This window comes from Typopeltis vanoorti, chromosome 10 (genome assembly GCF_054136105.1).
Source record: "Typopeltis vanoorti isolate ZY-2024b chromosome 10, IOZ_Tvanoo_1.0, whole genome shotgun sequence".
Taxonomy (NCBI): domain Eukaryota; kingdom Metazoa; phylum Arthropoda; class Arachnida; order Uropygi; family Thelyphonidae; genus Typopeltis; species Typopeltis vanoorti.
In genome coordinates, this window is record NC_143558.1 from 122,031,763 (window position 1) to 122,054,733 (window position 22,971).

Below are 22,971 nucleotides of genomic sequence, written 5' to 3' on the forward strand. Positions count from 1 at the left end.
TCAAAATATTCCATTTCATACTTAGTGATATAACATCACGTGGCGTGTTCTATTTTTAACGATCTATTGTTAGTATTCTAGCTTATATTTTTTTTTAAACTGTTCTTGTAATACCACTGAGGATGGTCTGCTATTTCCAGACCGAAATATTTGGTTAAATAAATATCTTTCTTGTGGTTACATGCATATATCATTCAATTATAACATTTCCTTTGATTCAAATACAAGCTTTCTTTATCACTAAGTCATCTGATATTGTTAAGATGCGCAGTGAAAAGAAAACAACGGATACAAAATTACAAACATGACTTACTTTACTTTGGCAGCTTGTCGTACATGTGGGACGTCTTCTTCTAATTTGAGAATATCTTTAAACTGTATAAAACAAAATTTTTTTCTGTTAAGATTACTGACTTTAAGTACAGTTCAAATAATAACTCTTTTTATCAAGTAACATTTTGACTCTCCAAGTTTTATTATGCAGAAAAATATACCTTCAAGATATTTAATTATTATGAGTACTTTTCCTTGAAAAAGCTTGCTGTTAAAAACTGAACTGTAATTTAAGGAAAAATTTTAGACAAATACACAGGAATAATTTGTTATGCTTGAGTTTGAGATTATTTTTAAAACAGTATTATGACAATAGAGATTTGGTACAGTCTTTATAACAGTTTGTTTTGGTGAGTGAGGTAAGTTGTTATTATGGTTTTCTGTAGTGTATGTTGATGTAATTGCAATGTAGAAGGTGTCTTAAAGGAGATAAAATAGTGCCGCAGCACAAAAGCAGTGCAACAACAGATATGTTCAGTTATATGCTGGTCTGTATATAATTCGGTGCGGTTTGAAAGTACTGGAGAGATTGATTAGGAGTACAATACAAGACACGAGATTCTTTATAATGGTCAACAAAGATTTCCAAAACCTTGTTTTTGGAAGTGGATAATTTTGAGCTGAAAAAATACAAACTGTGTGACATAAACATATAATTTACTAAAGAGACTTCATAAGATCTATATAGATAAAGGACTTATGGGTTTGCTTAAAGGTCAAAGCTAGATAACTGAGAAGACATCATCACATAGCATGTAAGAAGTGCAGAGAATCTAACCAGTATTTCTGACCCAATGTCCAGTCATCCTTACTTTCTTGCGATGCACCCTGTTATTGTGTGTTCAGTTTCTGCTTTGATACCAAACAAACAAGGATGTGCTGGCAATTTGGATGTTCAATATAATGGTACAATATGATGAAATGTCATGCCATCTGGGAAATCTCACAGTTAAACAAGGGTATTACTGTTTTTGTCAGAGTGTACATTGAAAATCAGTTACTTGAACAACTCACCATCAGCAGAATTGAAGACAAGCAGCATCAGGTGAGATCTATCATTGGAAAATGGAAAAAGTGGAACTCACAGAAGAATTAGAGAAGTATAACATTGACATATTTTTGCTGCTGAAATAAGAAGACTAAAACAGGTGAGATACTGTTAAATAGTAAACTGTCTTAAGATGTTATATTCCAGCAGTAGTGATTACGGAAAAAGAAGTAGCTATAGTAGTCAACACTAAACATGAAGATAATTTCTTGAATGGCAAGCAATTTTAAGCAGAGTGATGTGAATAGATTTCAAAATCCTAAATTGGACTTAAAGGTTTTACTAAAGAAAGATTGAGGAATTTTTTTAAGTCAGTGGAAGTAAACAAAAAGAGAAATCTGGTTCTTGTTGGAGATCTAAACAGCAGGATAGAAAACGAATACCAGGCATATAAGAATGTGTGGGAAAAATTTGGATAAAAGGGCAAAGCTAATAAGAATAGTATCTTCTGTGCAAGTCATGGGGTTACTCATTACAAACACAATGTTCCAACATAAAGATGTGTATAAATTCACATGAAGAAAATGCGCATTGACTATATTATCAATGATAGTGCTATCTTCATTCTGTTTTGGGATATGAGAGATTTAAAATGTATAGCAGTCATAATTTACTTTTGACCAGGACAAAAATTATTATCCTATTATTTTCATAGAATGGGAGAGGGGTGGTAGAACAAGAGGCCTTTGCTGGAAACTGTATAAAGAGGGTGTGACCAGAGGAGTGAGGGAAAGGTTCTTTGCATGGAGAGTGGTTTGTGAGTGGAATGCATTGGCTGAGTGTATTGTTAAAATATACACACTGACTTAGTGTGAAGCACGATTGGATGAGCATTGTGTGCAATAGTGTGTACCTCCTACAATGAGTATCTGACTCAATGGATGTGAGATGTTAATAATAATAATATTGGAGGGGGGAATATATATATATATATATATATATATACACATACAGTCAGGGTCTCGTTTTATGCATAGATACGTTCCACAGAAAATTGCATATAAAAAATCGCACAAAAATAATCTAACTTACGTTGAAAAATTAGGGATATTATTATTATTAAAACAAGACCTCATGGAGTCAAAGACTCATCTAGGAGGTCCTTTTATCTCACACACATCTCGTCATACCGGGTCTTAAACACATTCAAACTCCTTGCAGACACCACACTCTCAGGCAAGGCATTCCAATCATTCACAACTCTGCACGAAAAAAACCTGCCTCTCACTCCCCTACTCACACCCTCTTTATACAGTTTCCAGGGATGACCTCTGGTTCTCCCCTGATCTTCCACTATTCTCTGTAGAACTTCTCCACCATTGATCCTATAGCAACCTCTTACTAACTTGTAGGTCTCTATCATATCTCCCCTCTTCCTCCTGTCCACCAGACTCTGCAAGTTGCATCTTCTCAATCTTTCCTCGTACTCGACGTTCCAGAAGTTAGAAACTATCTTAGTCAGTTGCCTCTGGACCCTTTCCAACATCTCTTCGTCCTTCTGAAAACCATGTGACCAAATCTGGGAATAATAGTCCATGTGTGGCCTAATCAAAGCCTTATACAACGGAACAAGAATCTCCCTACTTCTACAAGTCAGTGTTCTCTGCATCATTCCAAGAAGCCTTTGTGTTTTCTTCACAATTTTGGCGATGTGTCCCCTAAATTTTAGATCCTTATCCACTATCACTCCCAGATCTCTTATTTCCTCTACTTCCAACAATATATTCTCACCAAGCATAAATTCTGCATCCCATCTTTGTTTTCCAAATTTTAAAACCTTACATTTTGCAACATTGAACTCACATCCCCATTTGCTTGCCCAATCACTCAATTTATTCAAGTCTTCTTGCAAGGCCACAACATCTTCACTACTCTTTATGGTTCGTCCCAACTTTGCATCATCAGCAAACAACTGAATATCTCCATCCAAATCTTCGCCAATATCATTAATATACAAGTTAAATAGTAATGGCCCTAAAACAGATCCCTGAGGCACTCCACTAGTGACTTTCCTTTTCCTGGATATTACACCCCCATACACAACTTGTTGATACCTATCAGATAGACAGTCTCCAATCCAATGCACTAATCTAATATCCAACCCCATCTGCTCTAGTTTGACTATCAATTTATCATGAGGTACTCTATCAAAAGCTTTTGCAAAATCCAAGTATATTACTGTGTATCCTTCTCCTCTGTCCAAGGAAGCAGTCACTTTATTGTAAAAAGTAAGTAGATTACTAAAACACGACCTCCCTTTAGCAAATCCATGCTGTCCATCAAAGATTATACCATTGTTGTCAACCCAACTCTGGATCCTAGTTCTCACAAGCTTCTCCAACAACTTAACCCCAACACCTGACACACAGATAGGCCTATAGTTTGATGCTTGAGTTCGATTACCTCCTTTATGAAGTGGCACAATCTTGCCCTCCTTCCACTCTTTAGGGACTTGACCAAGTGCAAGACTCGTATTAAAAAAATATGTCAAGGCAGGTGTCAACTCTCTGGCACATTCCTTCAGAATACGCGGTGATATATTATCAAGTCCCACAGCCTTATTTACATCTAGTTTACTCAACTCCCCAAACACCTCTTGCTCACTTACAGTCAGTCTCTCCTCCCCATCATCAACTGCTCTTAATCTCTCCATGAAGTCACATTCACAAGATTGAAAGATCTTTATGAACTGCTCATTAAGTATCTCCACCACACATTCTGCAACAGCTGTCTTTATACAATTTCCTCCAATCAATGTCATCCTTCCATAATCATTCTTTCTTTTGCTGGCTACATATCGAAAGAACTCACTAGGATTCTTTTTAGCTTCATTAGCTAACTGCTGTTCATACCTCTCTTTAGCTACTCTCACCAACCAAGTCACCCTCCTTGCCTGGTCTTTGTAACCTCATGAAATTGATTACTTCCACTTCTCTTATGCTGCCTCCACAATGCCCTTTTTCTTTGTATTGCGTGCTTAATCTCTTTATTCATCCATCTCACACCTACCTTATTTAACCTTCTCACCCGTGGTATACATTTAGACATTGCATCAACTAAATATTTTTTGAAAATCCCCCAAGCTGCATTGATCTCTTTTCCAGCTAACTCCTCATTCCATGCTACACCTGCAAGCTGTCTCCTGAGCTCTTCATAATCACCCCCCTTGTAGTTCCACATATACCCTTTTTTCACAGGGGTCCTTGCACTGCTGGCAACCACCCAAGTAATCACCTCATGGTCACTTTCACCAATTGGTGGATGATTTGATACCTCATTGATAATTACATCCTCCGATGAGATGACCAAATCCAAGACCCTTAATCCTCTTGTGCCCTCTGTTACATACTGTCTGAGGTAGTTATCCCTCAAAAACTCAAGAAACTAATTTTCTTTACTTTCAGTTGCTATCTCTTCATTCCAGCCTATATTGCCATAATTAAAATCACCCATAATGATCACCCTTTTCTTATTTGCTTGGCTTATTTGACTATACATTTCACTATCACTGCCATCCACATTACCAGATCTATAACAACATCCCACCAAGTATTTGATTCTATTCACCTCTATCTCACACCATACTGCCTCAAAACCACTGGCCCAATTTCCCTCTTGCATCTCTACCTTGTATGGACATAACTCTTTCTCTATCATCAATAGCACTCCCCCTCCCTTTTTACCCCTTCTATCCTCACGAAACACATCATACCTTTCCATCTCTATTCCTGTCAGGATGTCATCCTCATCTAACCATGTCTCACTTATTCCGACAATCTCTGGGTGCACAGACGCAATTAGTGCAACCATTTCATCCGCCTTGTTTCTTATACTTCCAGCATTGGTATACAAACACAAAAACTCATTTCTGGATCTACAGCTAGTTCCACTGATACCACTCACTCGATGTGATCTCTCCATGCTGGACTGGGGCCATTTCCCTTTCTGCTTCTTAATTTTAGAACCCTTTGCAATTCCATCTGTTTCCTTTTGATCCCTGATCATCCCATTACTTTCCTGCCTACACATGCTCTTCACAAACAGAATTAGCTTAACTCTCATTCTTTGCTGATTTTTTTTCTTCTGACAATGTAATCAGTGATTAAACTTTGCGATGATGATTTTACTAATTATTTATACAGCTCACGATATCCAGACATACAGTTCTTCAAGCTCACATTGGAATTTAAATACTCATTCAGAATTGTGTCATTAACAAGAAAATGATTTTCCAATTTATTGCACAGTTCAAGACCTCGAATTATATTTGCAGTGAGGGGGACAGGGTTTTCTTCCACTTCACTATTGTTTTCTGGAACTTCGATGATATCTAAAGTTAATCAATATCCAATAATCAATAATATCATCATCACTTAAGGCATTATCCACAAGCAATTCGTGTGCATCATTCTGGCTAAATGTATCAAACCTTCTCCACCAATTTCATGTGCCAAAGAAATTATTTCAGCTGATAATGTAGATGTTTGAATGGGTGCACTGTTTGCAACTCATCCAGGCCAAGCTGCTTTCCAACAGGCATTTAAAGTTTGTGGTCTTATTTCAGCGATAGGAGATGCAACATGATTTAAACAGTCCATAATAGAATTTTTTTTCCAAATGTTAGTTACTGTTAATGATTCATTTTCTAGTTTATCCAATATAAATTGAAAAGTATGCTTAACATAATATTTTTTAAAAGTATCAATTATGCCTTGATCTAATAATGCTTGCTGTATTGGGTGGAAAAAACACTTACTGCACATTTGGATGTTCTAAATGCGGATGACTTGGTGCATTGTCAACAATTAATAAAACTTTAAAATTGAGAGCTTTTTGCTTCATATATGTTTCCACTTTTGGTACAAAGCAATTATTGAACCATTCAGTAAATACAGTAGTTGTTACCCAGGCCTTTGTATTAGCCATCCAATGTACCGTTTAGATCTAAACAGATCTAAATCTCCTTTTGCTAAGTGATCTAAAATTATAATTTTCATTTACAAAGAAATTACTTTTCTTTTGTGTTTTTTTTTTTTTCTCCATTGGGCCAAATTAAAATTTAAAATAAAAATTAGCAAAACTTAAACTTACGATAATGAAAAGACAAACACTTACTCACATGCAAAATTAAACTTCAACGGACACTCACTGCTTACAAGTTACTCACGTGATGCCAGAATGTGCTGCAATACGCCGTTTATTATGTACAATGGGGAAACCCCGAATTTGCATGAAATATGCACCGCACAACTCCAAAACTGCATAAAAAAGATACGCATAAAAGAGATCCGAGTGTATATACCGTATTTTCCGGTGTATAAGACGCACTTTTTTACCTTAAAAATTCATCTTAAAAATGGGGTGCATCTTATATAATGAAGGTAAAGATTGTTTCCTCTTTTCAAAGTCATACGCACTCCCTTTTATAGGCAGTCAATGGTGCAATCAAATTGATGCGTGACCTTCACTTGACTTCTAGCGTGTCATTGGCTAAGAACGGGAAGTCCCTATTCAAGTTTCATAATATCTTATCCGAGTAATCAGTTACCAATGTTTATCAGTATTAAGTTGATGTGTTGAGATATTTTGTGTTCAGTTTGATATTTCCCCGTAGATTTTAGTGATGGAAAAAAACAGGCGACATTCATATACTTCAAGTTACAAATTGTAGGTTGTAAAATATGTGGAAGAACATGGGAATAGGGAAGCTGAAAGACATTTTGGACCTCCGCCTACAGAAAAAATGATTAGAACTTGGTGTGGTCAGAAGGAGATTTTCTACAATTTGCGTAATGAAAAGCACGCGGAACGTGTGAATGTGCGAGTGGGTTAAGACATCTTGGTCAAAAATGAATGAACAAACTATTGTTAAATCTTTCTTGAAATGTGGAATTAGCAATGCCCTTGATGGAAGTGAAGATCATTTCTTATATGAAGATGATGATGATGATGAAGAACAAGAGGAAGAAGAAAGAGAAGAAATTAATGATGATAGAGAAGAGTCAGATGACAGTGACATGGGTTTTGGGTTTTGCAGGTTTCTGAAAGGTCAGTTTACTATTAAAAATTACCTATTATTTTATCCATTTTTTTTTTTTAAATCATACTTTAAAGTTTAGGTTTTTTTCCAGAAAATTGTATTAAATTTCTTGGGTGCGTCTTATACACCAGAAAATACGGTATATATTTTAACAGCCTATTTTCTATCCGCTGCAGGGTGAAAGCCTCTCCCTTTGCAGGAGGTTTTAGGTCTACTACTCCTGGTGACCCAGCCCATATTAGGAGGGGAAAATCACAAACTTCCATGCTTACGCGGATTTGAACCCACAGCTTCTTGGCAGTAGAGCAGTTACGCTAACCACTTGGCCAACCAGGCTGGCATATATATATATATAGTACAAAAGTTTTAAAAAGAATCAGTCAAGTAGTTTTCAGAGATGAACTGAACATGCAGATATATAAATATTATTAGAGAAAACAATGAGAGTTAGAAAACAAAAAATAAACCTTGGCGATTCAGTGGCAAAATCAGAAGAAAACATTTGATTGATTTAGCCAATGAGATGTGAAGTTGTCTGTTCTATATGGGTTCCCATATAGAACTATAATCTAGTTCTATATGGGATTCTAAATCTTTGCAGATCTAGAATCCCATATAGAACTAGATTGAAAATCGATTAGTTGCATTTCTATATCTTCCAAATTCAGCCACTCGAAAATCTCCAAATTGAGTTTATCTGTTGATGTTGTGTCCGGGTGCAAAATAAATTTCGATGTCTCTAAAAATTGCCTGAACTGCATAAATCTTGAAGAAAATTCATTGATTATCGACTGAATAACTGTAGAAAACTCATTTGTCAATTTAACTTGATCTGTGTTTTCATGGGATTCTAGATCTGCAAAGACTTTTTTTGTATTTGGAAAATATCGTAAGGTACTGGAAATGACATCATGATTAAAAATTGGTAATTTAGCTTCAAATGCTTTGATTAAATCAAACATGACAATAATTGTCTTGTTAACACCTTGCAGTTTAACATTTAATTCATTTAAATGTAAACACAAATCAGTAAAAAACATTTATTTCGAAAGCCATTCGACATTCATTAATTGATGTATTTTTCCATGATTTTCTCATTATGTAAAAAAAGTCTGACTTCATCTAAACACTCAACAAATCTTTGAAGAACTTTCCCATGACTTAACCATTAGACGTTGTTGTACATAAGTAAACCATTGTACACCGATTTGAAGATACATTGCGCCTGAAAGTATCTTCAGGATGGGGGTAAGGTGGCACAACACCAGGGCACTCCTTGCAAAGGTGGAGTAAGCTACCAACACTCCTATCTCAGTATCTCCCATAATGCAAAACACATCTCCTTGCGGATATGTCTAATGTTATGCATTAAGGGAAGGGCCACAACCTAGACTAGTTTCGACCTTTATTGAGGTCTCTTCAGTGGGAGCAAGGCCCGAGTGGAGATACCAGGCAGAAGCATTAGCAGGTCATCTCTACCTATAGGAGTTGCCAAATGGTGTGCCACCCTTTTTTATAAATTACTCTGGATTTAGAGAAAGAAGTGTTTTGCATTATGGGAGATACTGAGATAGGAGTGTTGGTAGCTTACTCCACCTTTGCAAGGAGTGCCCTGGTGTTGTACCACCTTACCCCAGTCCTGAATATACTTTCAGGCGCAAACTTTGTTTGCTCACGCTTGGATAAAGGATTAAACTAAATTTATTATTACATTGTACACCGAGTTTACCTCACTTAATAAGTCTATAAATTTTTGTTTATTTAAAGCACGTGCCGATATAAAATTGACCAATTTTGTTACGATGCTCATAATATCTTCCATTGGCTTGAAACTAGCCTTTGCACATAAAAGCTGCTGGTGTATAATACAATGAAAACCCAGAACTGAATGTCCAATATATTTGGTAAATAAATTGACGAACCCATTTTCCTCTCCAGTCATACTGCGAGCACCATCAGTAGTTACTGATATAATTTTGGAGTGATCTATATCTCTTTCAACGAGTGCATTTACAACTGCGTTGCAAATATCTATTCCTTTTGTTGTTGCTAATGATGTTAAACTTATCAATTCTTCTTTGATGTTATTCCCAACACAATAACGAATAAACATTGCTAAATGAGCTGATCCAGTTATGTCAGTACTCTCATCAAGACAAAGAGAAATTAAACCAGAAGATTTTATATCTGTTTCTGATGAGTTATATTATTAGCCATTTCTATGATTCTATCTTTCACTGTGTTTCTAGCCAAAGGCATATCTTTTATTCTTTGAATAATTTTTTCCTTGTTTTCAAAATCTTCAAAGAGAACTGGTGCGCATTTTAACCATGCTTCTTTTATATATTCCCCATCACTAAAAGGTTTCCCATGTTTAGCAATTACATTTGAGGCAAAAAAACTAGCAGCAGTTATATTTGAACGACTGCCAATAAATTTCATTAGGGTTGTTGACTGGATATTCCTATTTTTAATTGTCTGAGCAATAAATTCTTTCTGTTCATCCTTGCTTTTCTCAAGGAGCGATTTATGGTTTGTCTCATGATGACGTTCTGCACACAACTGTCCAGGAACATAAAATGCATATTACTTTATTGTCTTTATTAATCATGCCATACTCTTCAGTCCACTAGCTTTGGAACTCTCTACTGCTTGACTGTGATAATTTTCGTTTTTTTATTTTCGCCAGCAATGTTCGGTAGAACTGTAACAAAATAATTCACAACTTAAATCAAGTGCATTTTTTATAGTTTCAGAAAAATCAACAATGTATTACATGCCTAAATTAAATTATCTTTATAATTCCCATTTACAGTAGCAAAAACAAAACAGTGCACATACACAACAATAATGCACTTGCTGCTGCTTATTTCTGCCTACTGATGGATGCATGGTGCGAAATGCATAATGAACGCATGTGTGATTAGAAAAGGGAAAAGTCAGGGAATTCTAAGGATCAGTCGTTCTCAATTCTTTTTCTATAGACTGTATTTTTATTTATTCTTACTGTATTAGAGGGCTCAGTCCCAACAACCTTACTCGTAAATACCGTTCCCATTTTTTATGAGTTCATACATTAAACTAACATAAGTATTAATATTATATAAATTAAGTGGATATTAAATCCAACATTATTTCAAAGCCAACTACAGTAACTATAGAATTTTCATGGGAAATATGACCAGTGAACTTACGGGAATACACTCACCGCCATACTACCAGTTGCTCTAGCGGTTAAGGCAACTCGTAGTATGGTGGCGAGTGTATTCCCGTAAGATCTCTGGTCAAATTTCGCGAGAAACGTCTATAGTTTCTGTAGTCGGCTTTGAAATAATTTTGGATTTAATATCCACTTAATTTATATAATTTTGTATCGCCGATGTGAAGCCTTTTGGCTATTTATTTTAGTAAATAAGTATTAATAATTAATTATGGCATAATCATAAAGAGTATTAATACACTTAATGTATACAGTGTAGCATGTCGACAAATATAAAAGTATGCATTTAAATTAGTTATCAATCACAGAACTAATGCCACAATATTGTAGTTTCCTCAGGCCAACATCATTAAATTAACTTCTGGTAAGTTTCACTGACATATCCCATTCTGGTCACCAAAAATTTATAATATTATTCAGTGTTAAAATTGATTATTGTAGTATTAAATTGATTTTAATGATGTTGGTTTGAAAAAAAAAAACTGTAGTGATAAAAATATTTATGCATTGTAACTCGCCATAGAGGTCAGCAGAGCAGGGGAAGCAACAGAAGGATGTTGACTTGTCGGTGAACGCCATCGAATATAACTTGCCCTCATGTATAACTGGCACCCCTGATTTCACTTTACTAAAAAAGACATTAAAAGGTTTTGCATATATACCTCCCACACAAAAAACAACACACCCTCCCCAACACCCATTATATACTGTAGATGCAAGAAAAAAAAAGTTTTATTGTATCTCTGAATAAGGTACAGAGGCTTTTGCAGTCTGTGTAATATATTTCCCAACAAATAGTGCAATTAGAGACAGCTGGAATAAAAACAGTGCCTAACTAATGAATCACATGTACCCCTCTCACAGAAACTATGCTGTATAGGCAAGCAAAACCATACGTTGCACCAGAAACACAGTAGCCAACTAAAACTATTGTCCAATTTTTTAATTAATTTGAAATTCTCGATATCATTATGATAGATCACAGAGGCTAACTTCAAATAAAATTCTACCACGAATTGAAACATGCCATATAATGCTTGGGTGAGTTCCCCTTCCAGCTCAAACACAAACAAGGCAATAAAAACCAATCATGGGTTGAAACTTTGTGTGAGTTGAGTCTGCCGGTAATGAGAAGTTCTGTCGGAACAATAAACGACACCCCGCCGTGAATGTCTTAAAACTAAGAAATATATAGTGAATATTGTTATGACAGTTGCAGATGTTATGGAGTTCAGTTGAAGAGAATTAGCATTTCAGCTCAAAAATTGTTGGTTCCATTTGTCTTTGGGTCGCGTGATCTTTTGTTAATACCGCACCAATCAAATTCATGTCTTCATAGTTGCTTTCTCCTGTAAAACAAAATTTAACTTGTACATATTGTAACAATTAAAAAAAAAGGCTGAATAATTTATAAGCGCATAAAAGGATATCACATGTAAATCGTCGATGTGCCAGCAAAATTTTTGGGCGTGCCACTTCTGGCACGCGTGCCATAGGTTTGCCACCACTGACCTGCAGTATCCAATTTACATCATCAGCAAATTATTTTTCATGTATGGAGAGTATATACAAACAGCTAGATGTGACTACCATGTGTTCCCCCCCCCCCAAGCCAATTTCTGTATGGAATTACTAGGAAACCAAACGCTTAGCACCACTATACACAAACTTGTGATCTGCCATGCTACATAGACAATGTGTTTGTTATTTGGTCTCATGGCCTAAACCCATTAAATACATTTTTAGTGCCAACATCCCAAAATACAGTTCACTATAGAAAAAGAAACAACTGTTTTCCTTTCCTTGACACATTAGATGAGCTAAAACCTAACCAACATCTTCAGAGAACAAATTACGACTGGGGTAAAACACACAGCACTCAATAAAATTGTTTTGAGCTATAACTGAAAAGGAATTAATGTCCTGTCAAGGCACCCTCTACCCGAGTTCAACAAGAGCTGTGCCACCCAAACAAATAGTTCATTATCCTTTCTGTTTATTGGGAACCTATATGCACATATTGGAAGTCGCTATCACCCATCCCAACAGTACGGATATAAGCTGTCACTGTTACCCATCCCAACAGTACAGCATCCTCAAAACAGACTAAGGCCATTTGTTTGGGTGGGAAAGCTCTTGTTGAACTTAGGATATCTTTGCAACACTTTTAGCCAATGGCTAGAATCCCTATAAAATAAACAAAACACTGCATACCCTGTATCTCTTGCAACACAAGATCACCACAAAAACCATCACCATACCTTATATCCACTGTACCTCTGAAAAGATAGCTAAAGATCCTCACAAGTTTAGTCACTATATGACTCTCAAATCAAAAATCCAACTAGCAATCTTCAACTATTCTCTTAAGGATCAACTTTATCCTCTTGAGCATTTGTGAGTAACTTATGCCTTGTGCCTGTAACTTAGCCTACTTTGGTCAGATTGGTGGATCTGTTAATATTCACCTTGAAGAACATAAAAACTCTCTGCATTCATCTGTATGGCAAGTCAAGACTGGGAGACTGTGCTCTGGATATTTTCACACAGGATTAAATGAAAGAAGATAACTGTGCTGCATAGAAGTTGCTAGAAGTCTGATAGATCATTTTTGGAATCAGTATCAGCTATGAAACATTTTCCAAACCTAAACAGGTATGGCTGCATTAATTTGCCACACATCTGGGAGATGGTCATGCTAAGACTACATTTACCTTAACTTCTCTGAATTAACTTTTTTTTTAAACTTTTCTCTTATAGAGGATGCCTTGATAGGACATTAATTCCTTTTCAGTTAGCTGAAATTAACAATCTTATTGAGTACTGTGTGTTTTACCCCAGTCGTAATTTGTGCTCTGAAGATGTTGGTTAGAAATCCAGTGAAATATTACTAAGTTCAACAAATTGATTATTCATTTTCTTCTGTTGTTTATATCATGGACTAAATGTTTTGCTTGTACACTAGCAAGTGAGTGGACTAGGTTGCCAGAGTTGGTCCTGATTCTGTTGGTAGTAAATGCATTCAAAGAGAGTTTGATAGGCATTGTGTGAATCAGTGCAGTTAATACGGACCTCAAATAATGTTTTTGGACTTCATGGGGTTTGAAGCTTCTGCTTCTTCTCTTTTCTCTCTGTGTCTCTGTCGTAGGAAATGTTGTCTTCATGAATGATGATTTGCCATCTTCTCTCTTTTGTGCAAGATTTTCATCATCTTATGGCTTACTTTCAGTTGGTTTGTAATACCTATAATATAATATACCATGTTAATTATAGTCTTCCTTTGAGTTTTACATCTTTGCTAATTGTACATGTCTCAGTTTTATAAATAATAGTGAGAAAAATAATTGAATCATTGAGATTTAGTTTTGAATAATTATTATTATTATTCAGGCCTCCGTGGAGTCAAAAGACTCATCGTGGGAGGTCCTTTCTAAGAAACACAAGTCTATCAAGACTCATCGAGGGAGGTCCCTCCTAGGAAACACAAAGTCTATCATACCACTCCTTAAATGCATTGACTGTTCTCGCTCTCACCACTCCATCAGGCAATGCATTCCATGGTTCAACCACCCTCTATACAAAGAAACCACTCCTCACCCACTTTCTCACAATTTCCTTTTGTAACTTCCAGGGATGGCCCCTTGTCATGATTCCTTCCCGCTGTTCAACCAAGCGAAAGAACTCCCCAGTGTCAACCCTGTAACCACCTCTCAACAGTTTAAAAGTCTCAATTATATCACCTCTCCTTCTTCTATCCACCAAACTCTGCAGTCCACACTCCCTCAGCCGATCCTCATAACTAACATTGTACATTCCTGAAACCATGGTTGTTGTCCATATCTGTATCCTTTCCACAGTTAATTTATCCCCTTCAAATCCTAGGGACCAGATCTGAGAACAATAGTCTAAGTGTGGTCCGATCAGAGTCTTATACAACGGAATGATAACCATTTTATCTCTGCAGGTCAGTGTCCTTCTCATTATTGCAGCAATCCTCTGCGTTACCTTCACTACCTTTGCAATATGTCCCCTAAATTTCAGGTTTATATCAATCATTGAACCCAGATATCTTGTTTCTCTTACTTCCTCCAGTTTAACTCCTTCCAATTGTTTGATGTTTGATATTTATTACTCTTCCATATTATTTATAATTTAGGTCACCGTTATCTGTTCTGGTAAGGTGGGTTTCCCTTCTACATAGTAGCATTGTTTCTCATTTAGGTTAATCTTCTGTTTCACGAGTTTTAAATAGTTTATAATGTGGCCAGTTACCACTCCTCTACTGCATCTGCCTATAATGTGGGTAAGCCAATAGCCAGAGAGAGAGAAAGTTGATGTCTATGGCTTGATTAGTATTTATCTAATAGTAGGACTACTTGTTATTCTTTCCTGCATTTCCCATTTTTGTTCTTGGTGCAACCCTAGAATATTTATCTAAGTTACTATGCTTATACTGTCAACAATATTGGTAGTAGTAATTGGAGTCCATTTCTCTGTGAACAGGTTTCTACCACTTGAAGACAGGGTTGACATTTGACTGACAGAGGCTATATATTGTGCATATTCAGCATAATTTAAGAACCCTGTAAGCTTATATGATAATAATAAATTATTATTATATATCCCAAGATCCTTATGGAGTCAGACTCATAATAGGAGACCCCTTTGTCACACACACACACACACACACACACACACACACACACACACACACACACACACACACACAGCTCAACATACCATGCCTTAAATACATTCAAATTCTCTGCAATCCAATCATATAGTAGGATGGTTGTCTGAAAATACCAATAAATTGTGTGTAGGATGGTTGTAGTGAGGGGGGGGGGATTCATCCCAGAAAAGTAACTAGTGGTATGGCTCAAAATTCTGTTTCTAGGCCTATTATCAGCTTATTTATTATAGTAATTCATGATACCATTCTCATGTTATTTTCTCCTGCATTTTCCATTTTTGTTCTTGGTACATTCCTAGAAGAAACACCCAGTGCATCAACAACTATGCAGTTTTAACTAAAATGGAATCCAGGCTATCTGAAAAACTGGAAATCGGACTCTCTTTCAGACAGGCTTGTTGAAAGCCTCATGTCTCTAATTGATCAAAATTCCACCTTACATGTTTTCCTTTGTTCATTTAATTTTTTTTTATGCTCTGTCCACAAAAGGTTATTTGCACACCTATAGTACATTTTTTATCATGGATGGCTTTTTTTTTTATTGATTTTATATATTTTTTGTATTTTCAATTTACTTTTTACATAGTCTGGAAACCCTGCTCCAGAGAACAAACATGAAACTTTTTTCAAATCACTTCAGGCCTCCAATAAGTGGGATGGTGGTCTCACACCATGCAATGAAATTCATTTTCCATCCAATTACAGTTACAAACATTCATGCCCATTGCAGGATTCACACCTGCAGCCTGTTGGTTGGAAAGTGGGTACACTAACCACTCAGCCAACCAGGCCAGCATTTTGGAACTAAGTTTTTTTGAAGGGACAACAGGTTTTGTGTAACTGATTAATAGTAGGACTACTTATAATACTTCTTCACCAACATTCCGCAGAATATTTCAGTTCATTTTATGTAGCCTTATGATTTTGTAGAAATAACTGTTCTGAGTAGCAGTCCCACATCTCAGTTTGTTCCTTCGTCATCCAGTCCACTTCACACCACCTATCTCGTGTTTGTCTTGAAGAATGTGCCAGGGAGTTGACACCTGAATTGACATATATTTTTAATATGAGTCTTGCACTGGGCCAAGTTCCTAAGGAGTAGAAGGAGGAAAAGATTGTGCCCTTCATAAGGGAGGTGATAGAACTCAAGCATCAAATTATAGGCCTATCTGTGGATCAGGTGTTCTGGTTAAGTTGTTGGAGAAGCTTGTGAGAACTAGGATCCAGAATTGTGTTGACAACAATGGTATTATCCTTGATGGAACAGCATGGATTTGCTAAAGGGAGGTCATGCTTTAGTAATCTACTTACTCATTACAATAAGGTGGCTGCTTCCTTGGACAGAGGAGAGGGATACACAGAAATATACTTAGATTTCACAAAGGTTTTTGATAGAGTACCTCATGATAAATTGATAGTCAAACTAGAGCAGTGGGGTTGGATATTAGATTAGTGCATTGGATTGGAGACTGGCTATCTGATAGGTGTCAGCAAGTTGTGTATTGGGAACAATATCCAGGAAAAGGAAAGTCACTAGTGGTGTGCCTCGGGGGTCTGTTTTAGGGCCATTACTGTTTAACTTGTATATTAATGATATTGGCGAATATTTGGATGGAGATATTCAGTTGTTTGCAGATGATGCAAAGTTGGGACAAACCATAAAGAGTAATGAAGATGTTGTGGCCTTGCAAGAAGACTTGAATAAATTGAGTGATTGGACATGGGAATGGGATGCAAGTTCATTGTTGCAAAATGTAGGTTTTAAAATTTGGAAAGCAAAGATGGGATGCAGAATTTATGCTCAGTGAGAATATATTGTTGGAGGTGGAGGAAATCTGAGATCTTGGGGTGATAGTGGATAATGATCTAAAATTTAGGACACACTGACAAAATTGTGAAGACAACACAAAGACTTCTGGGAAATGATGCAGAGGACATTGACTTCTAGAAGTAGGGAGATTCTTGTTCCATTGTATAAGACTTTGATTAGGCTACACATAGACTACTGTTCCCAGATTTGGTCACCTGGTTTTCAAAAGGACGAAGAGATGTTGGAAAGGGTCCAGAGGAGACTGACTAAGGTAGTTTCTGACCTCTGTAATGTCTAGTATGAGGAAAGATTGAGAAGATGCAATTTACAGAGTTTGGTGGATAGGAGGAAGAGGGGAGATATGATAGAGACCTACAAGTTAGTAAGGAGTTGTTATAGGATCAATGTTGGAGAGGTTCTACAGAAAACAGTGGGAGATCGGGGGAGAACCGGAGGTCATCCCTGGAAACTGTATAAAGAGGTTGTGAGCAGGGTGCTGAGAAGCAGGTTTTTTTCATGCAGAGTTGTGAATGATTGGAATGCCTTGCCTGAGAGTGTGGTGTCTGCAGAGCATTTGAGTGTGTTTAAAGCTCAGTAGTATGAGCTGTGTATGATAAAAAGACCTCCTAGATGAGTCTTTGACTCCATGAGGTCTTGGATAGTAATAATAATAATAAATGTGATATCACTGATGGTGGCTAATCCAATAGTTTACGCTAATATCTTGAAGTGAATACGTTGCCTCATGAAGAGCTAGTGAAATTTACTTGATAATGATGGTAAGATTGCAAGAACAGTGGCAACAAGTTCTCAATAATATTTGCACTTTAACCTATATGCTTTTACGATGCATCTCAGTTTGTAGTTAATGCAATCAACTGTTTACTGTATCATGGTCATGAAAACTATTGTGCCATTTTATTGTTTTTTTTCTTGAATATATCTGTTCCTATTAATTATTATTGTTTTAATGTTATTACATGGGTATTCCATGGAATTCAGACTCATTGTGGATAGTTTACACTAACCATTAAATACACAAGATTTATCATACTTCTTCTTGAGTTTATTCATTGAAAGAGTACTCATTATTAACTCTGGCAACCCATTCCACTCATTCACCACTTTCCAAGCAAAATAAAATCTAATCCTCACACATTTGCTAACTACACTCGTATGCAATTTCCAGGGATGACTTGTGTTCTCTTCCTTGTTATATATTGAAACGTTTCTTCTGCATCTATTCTATAAAAGAATGGATGCAAAAGTAACTTATGTTTCTGTCTTGTCCACTCTTTTCTGCCTCTCCCAATTTTTGTAACATACAAATCTTTAATTTGCCCTCATGGGGAATCATTCCTTTCATAGTCATTCATTCATTTTTTTCACACATAGTGAAAAAACTCTTTTGGATTTCCTTTGGTTCTGCTTAACTAACTTCCACTGATAATCCGATTTTGCCTTCTTCATCATCCATCTCACCTGTGCTTTGTGCAGCTCATGAGCCTCCATATCAGTTTTCTCCTTTATCCTCCACAATTTTTTTCAGCCTCTACTTAACAATTTTATTCACCCATATAACTCATACCTGATTTATCCTCCTAAATGCTGCTTTCTTCAAACTCCCCTTGACCACTTGAACTGCTGACATTCTTTGCTTACAAATTCTTATGGCACTGCTCCAAACTACCTTCAGAGCTTGTTATAATCACTGTTCTGTTTCACATATATCGCTTTTTAACTGAAAATCTCATGTTCAGCAATCTCCTAGACAGAACTGCATGATTACTCTCTTTCGATTGGAGGTAGTGTGGCTTTCTTGGTTATGGGAAAATTCTCTGATAATATCGGTAGATGCAGTCCTGGTCATTTCCATCACATACTGCTCCAGATAATTATCTCTTAATAGCTATATAAATTTAATTTCATTCTCTCTATGTCACCTTTGCTAATGCATGACTTCTACATCTTCCTTTGCATTCTCTCATCTATAGCTGCAACCAACTATATAATTTGTCCTATTGGCCTCTCTCTCTCTCACACATCAGAGAGTCTCAAATGCATTACCTCCCATACCTTTGTCTTCCTGCCAACCAAGTCCCATTGATGCCTATAACTTTTATTTACATTAAACAAACTAATGCTAACGATTCCATTTCTTTATTCCACATGCTTCTGGCATTAGAAGAAGCATCACATAAATTGCAGTATCTGCTTTTACCTATGATTACCATTGTGTTGGCTGGGCTATTCAAATTCAAGATGTAAGAAACTATATTCAGCATTTTTGTTATATATCATCATGGCTATTCATAGTTTACATGAAAATTTCCAAACAGTTTTAGTTTGGCCATGGTTAAAGACCACACCCATAACTTAAGAACCAAAATTTTATTTAGGAGTGTGAATTTATTTCATGATTTCTCTCATCATTTATTTCAAGTCATTGCACTTTGTATCAAAATGAAAGTGGAAATTCAAATGCAGTTACCTTTTTGTCTAAGGTTTCTATCAAGTAGTGCAGAAGAGTGATGTTTCGGTTGATGCTGGACTTTGTGTCAGCTATCCTATTTAGACTGGACAAGCGGAAGCCGACAGCATTTCCTCGCTGGCCTCTATTCATATAGTTACCAAATGCTAGAACTATTTCTAGGAGTCTTTTTAATCGTTTACTACGTTGCACTTCCTTACAGGCATCTATCACAGCTACAAAGAAAATGTGAGAAATAAATATCATTAACAAAATCTTGGTAAAAATTAATATGTAATCTTTATTTATTACAACAATAGTACATCTGAAACCTTACTAAATGGATTTAATCCAATAACAACTCAAAAAAATTATTAGCCAACCTCCAAAACGTCAACCTAGACAAGAAGAAGCCCACAGGACTCCTATGCCATATATCAAAGGCATCTCTGAATGTTTGTCAAAAATTTTGAAGAAATACAAACTCACTACTACCTAGAAACTAAATTCACAATTTGTTTCCTTCTCCAAATGACAAACTCTCACCACTGATGCTATCTGGCATATACAAAGTGTCATGTTCTTGTAACTTGTATTACTATCGACACACAGAAAATTTGCAAATGAACACATCTCTGAGCATCAAGAACACATCCATCTTATCAAACCTCACAAATCTGGTCTTGCACAACATGGAGAAAGTTGAAAATGCCAACCACAGGATTCAATGGCAACACACTAAGCTACTACATTGATTAAGATTTGAATGCTAGTTTAAGTGAATTTCATATTTAATGTGTGTTGATATTATGTATGTAGATTGAGTGTTACTTTGTTTGTGGAAGGTGGTGTTTGAGAAAATTTCTTAGGCAGTATTACTATAAATTCACTGTTCTTGTTAGTGTGGGAAGATGCCACATGGATATTTAGGTAGAGAGGCTGAATAAGAAAAAAGAGCAAGTGTGGGTATGTAAGAAGTGTGATATTGTGATGGACCATGAGACTTGTTTAAATAGTTTAAATATAAGTAGGGAACATGGCATCATAACTGAAACAGCATATGAAGAAGATTGTGAGAATGTTCTGAAAATGTGTGAAGTGATAGTGAGGAAAACACTTCTGTTGAGATTATAGTGGGCAATAACAATGTCGAAAAATTGAGTGCAATTAATGGTAAGGTTCCAAGCAGGATAGATTGAAATCTGAGTTGATGAAGATGAGATAGATGTAAAGTGAAATGAAGAAAATTGTAGATACATATGGGAGAATGAAGAACATGAAAACAAATTATGTCGGTATGAAAAGGTAATGAAACACCTGTAAGTGGCATATGGGGGATTCGATTACTGGAGGTGTGGTAAACTAGAAGATACACAAGGTTTGTTTTCCTGTAGATAAAATGAATAGAGTGATTGAGGTATTGGTTATTAGGAGTAAGCAAGCAAAAGAGTTGGTAGTGGTAGTAGGGAAAAAATGAGTTAACTGGGAACAAAGAAAATGTAAGATTGGATATCAGAATGTTGTTGTCCATGTGTTGTCCAGGTATGATAGAGATGAGATGAAGAGAGCAAAGATTATTCAGTGACATGAATGCAGAAATGTGTGAAGGGAAAGGAGCGTAGTTTGTTAATGTGTGGAATGAGGCTGAAGAACGAATTGAATTGTATAAGAGTGATGGATTACATTTCAATGGTTTTGGTGTGAGTCATTTGGAAAGACTGCTGCTGGAAAGGAGAGTAATGAGAGCAGAGAATAAATCTCGGGAAGTAAAAAGCAATGTGAGAGAGTAAGGAGGGAGAGATCAAAGTGGTGCTTATGAATGAAGAAGTGAGTCATCATTATAGAGAAATCAAGAGTGCAAGACAAACAGGGAAATGGGGAGACTCAAGATGGACAGGGAAATACAGCATAAGCAAGGTTGATGCTCAAAGAGTATGTGAATCATATGAAATGTATAAGCAAATAGGAAAAGGATGATTGTTATGGGTGACTTTAATTCTAGCAGAATGGATTGGGATGCAAGATAGCAATTGGAAGTAAAGAAAATGAGTTACTCGAGTTTTTGAAGGACAGCTACCTGAGATAATTTGTAACAGAGAGCATGTGAGGATTGAGGGTCTTGGATTTGATCATCTCATCAGAGGATGTTATTATAAATAAGGTGTCGAATCTCCCTCCAGTTGGTGAGAGTGATCATGAAGTGATTACCTGGTTGCCAGCCATGTGAGGATGTGAGTCAAGGGTATATGTGGAACTATGAAACTGGTGATTATCAGAAGCTCAGGAGACAGCTTGGAGCTGTAGCATGGAATAAGGAGTTGGGTGCAAAGGAGATCAATGCTGCTTGGATGATATTCAAGTACTATATAGTAGAGCAATGTATGAGCGTATTCCAAAGGTTAGGTTAAATAAGGTAGGTGTTGGTAGGAGGGTGGCTTAATTTGTAAAGGTGGCAAAAGTGCAATATGAGTAGCAGTTAGTTAATGAATAATAATAATAATAATAAAAACTAGTGAGTTCTTTCAATATGTAGCCAGCAATAATAAAAACATAAAAAAATAGCAATAGGGTGACATTAGTTGGAGAAAATGGTATAAGGACAGCTGTTGTGGAGGATGATAGCTGCGATATTTAATGAGCAGTTCATAAAGGTTTTTCAGCCTTATAAATGTGACATCATGAAGAGTTTAAGAGCATTGCATAATCAGCAGGAGAGACTGACTGTGAGTGAGTAAGAGGTATATTGGGAATTGAGCAATTTGATGTTAATAAGCCTGTGAAACTAGATGATATTATTGCCACGCATTTTGATTGAATATGCCAGGGAGTTACCATGACTTGTTTGTTTCATGAGTCAAATTCCAAAGGAGTGGAAGGAAGGCAGTATCGTACATCTTCATATGTGAGGTGACAGCATCAAATTATAGGCCAATCTGTGTGTCAGGTGTGGTTAAAATGTTGGAGGGGTTCGTGAGAACTAGAATCCAGAATTTGGTTGACTACAGTGGTATTATCTTTGATGAACCTCGCAATTTGCTAAATTGAAATCATGTTTTAGTAATCTACTTACTTATTACAATAAGATGACAGAGGTATTGGACAAGGGAGATGGATATTCCGAAAAATCTAAGTGTATTTAGATTTTGCCAAGGCTTTTGATAGATTACTGCGTTATAATTTGATAGTCAAACTAGAGTAGATTGAATTGGATATTATACTAGTGCACTGGATTGGAGATTGACTATCTGATAGATAAGCAATATTTGTATGGGGGAGCAATATCCCGGATGAGGAAAGTCACTTGCAATTTTGGGATCTGTTTTAGGGCCATTGTTGTTTAATCTGTATGTTAATGAT

General features: G+C 36.3%; 1 protein-coding gene across 1 annotated transcript in view; it reads right to left on the reverse strand.

The window, feature by feature from the left end:
* The window catches only part of LOC150102751 (disheveled-associated activator of morphogenesis 1-like), a 527,894-nt gene that overhangs the window by 61,043 nt on the left and 443,880 nt on the right, over window positions 1–22,971 (reverse strand). Inside the window, exons 20-21 of the mRNA XM_090398621.1 lie at window positions 19,636–19,850; window positions 314–375 (exon numbers count right to left, since the gene is read on the reverse strand). Of these exons, the coding sequence (XP_090254747.1) occupies window positions 314–375; window positions 19,636–19,850 (277 nt within the window). The remainder of the gene's footprint in view (window positions 1–313; window positions 376–19,635; window positions 19,851–22,971) is intronic.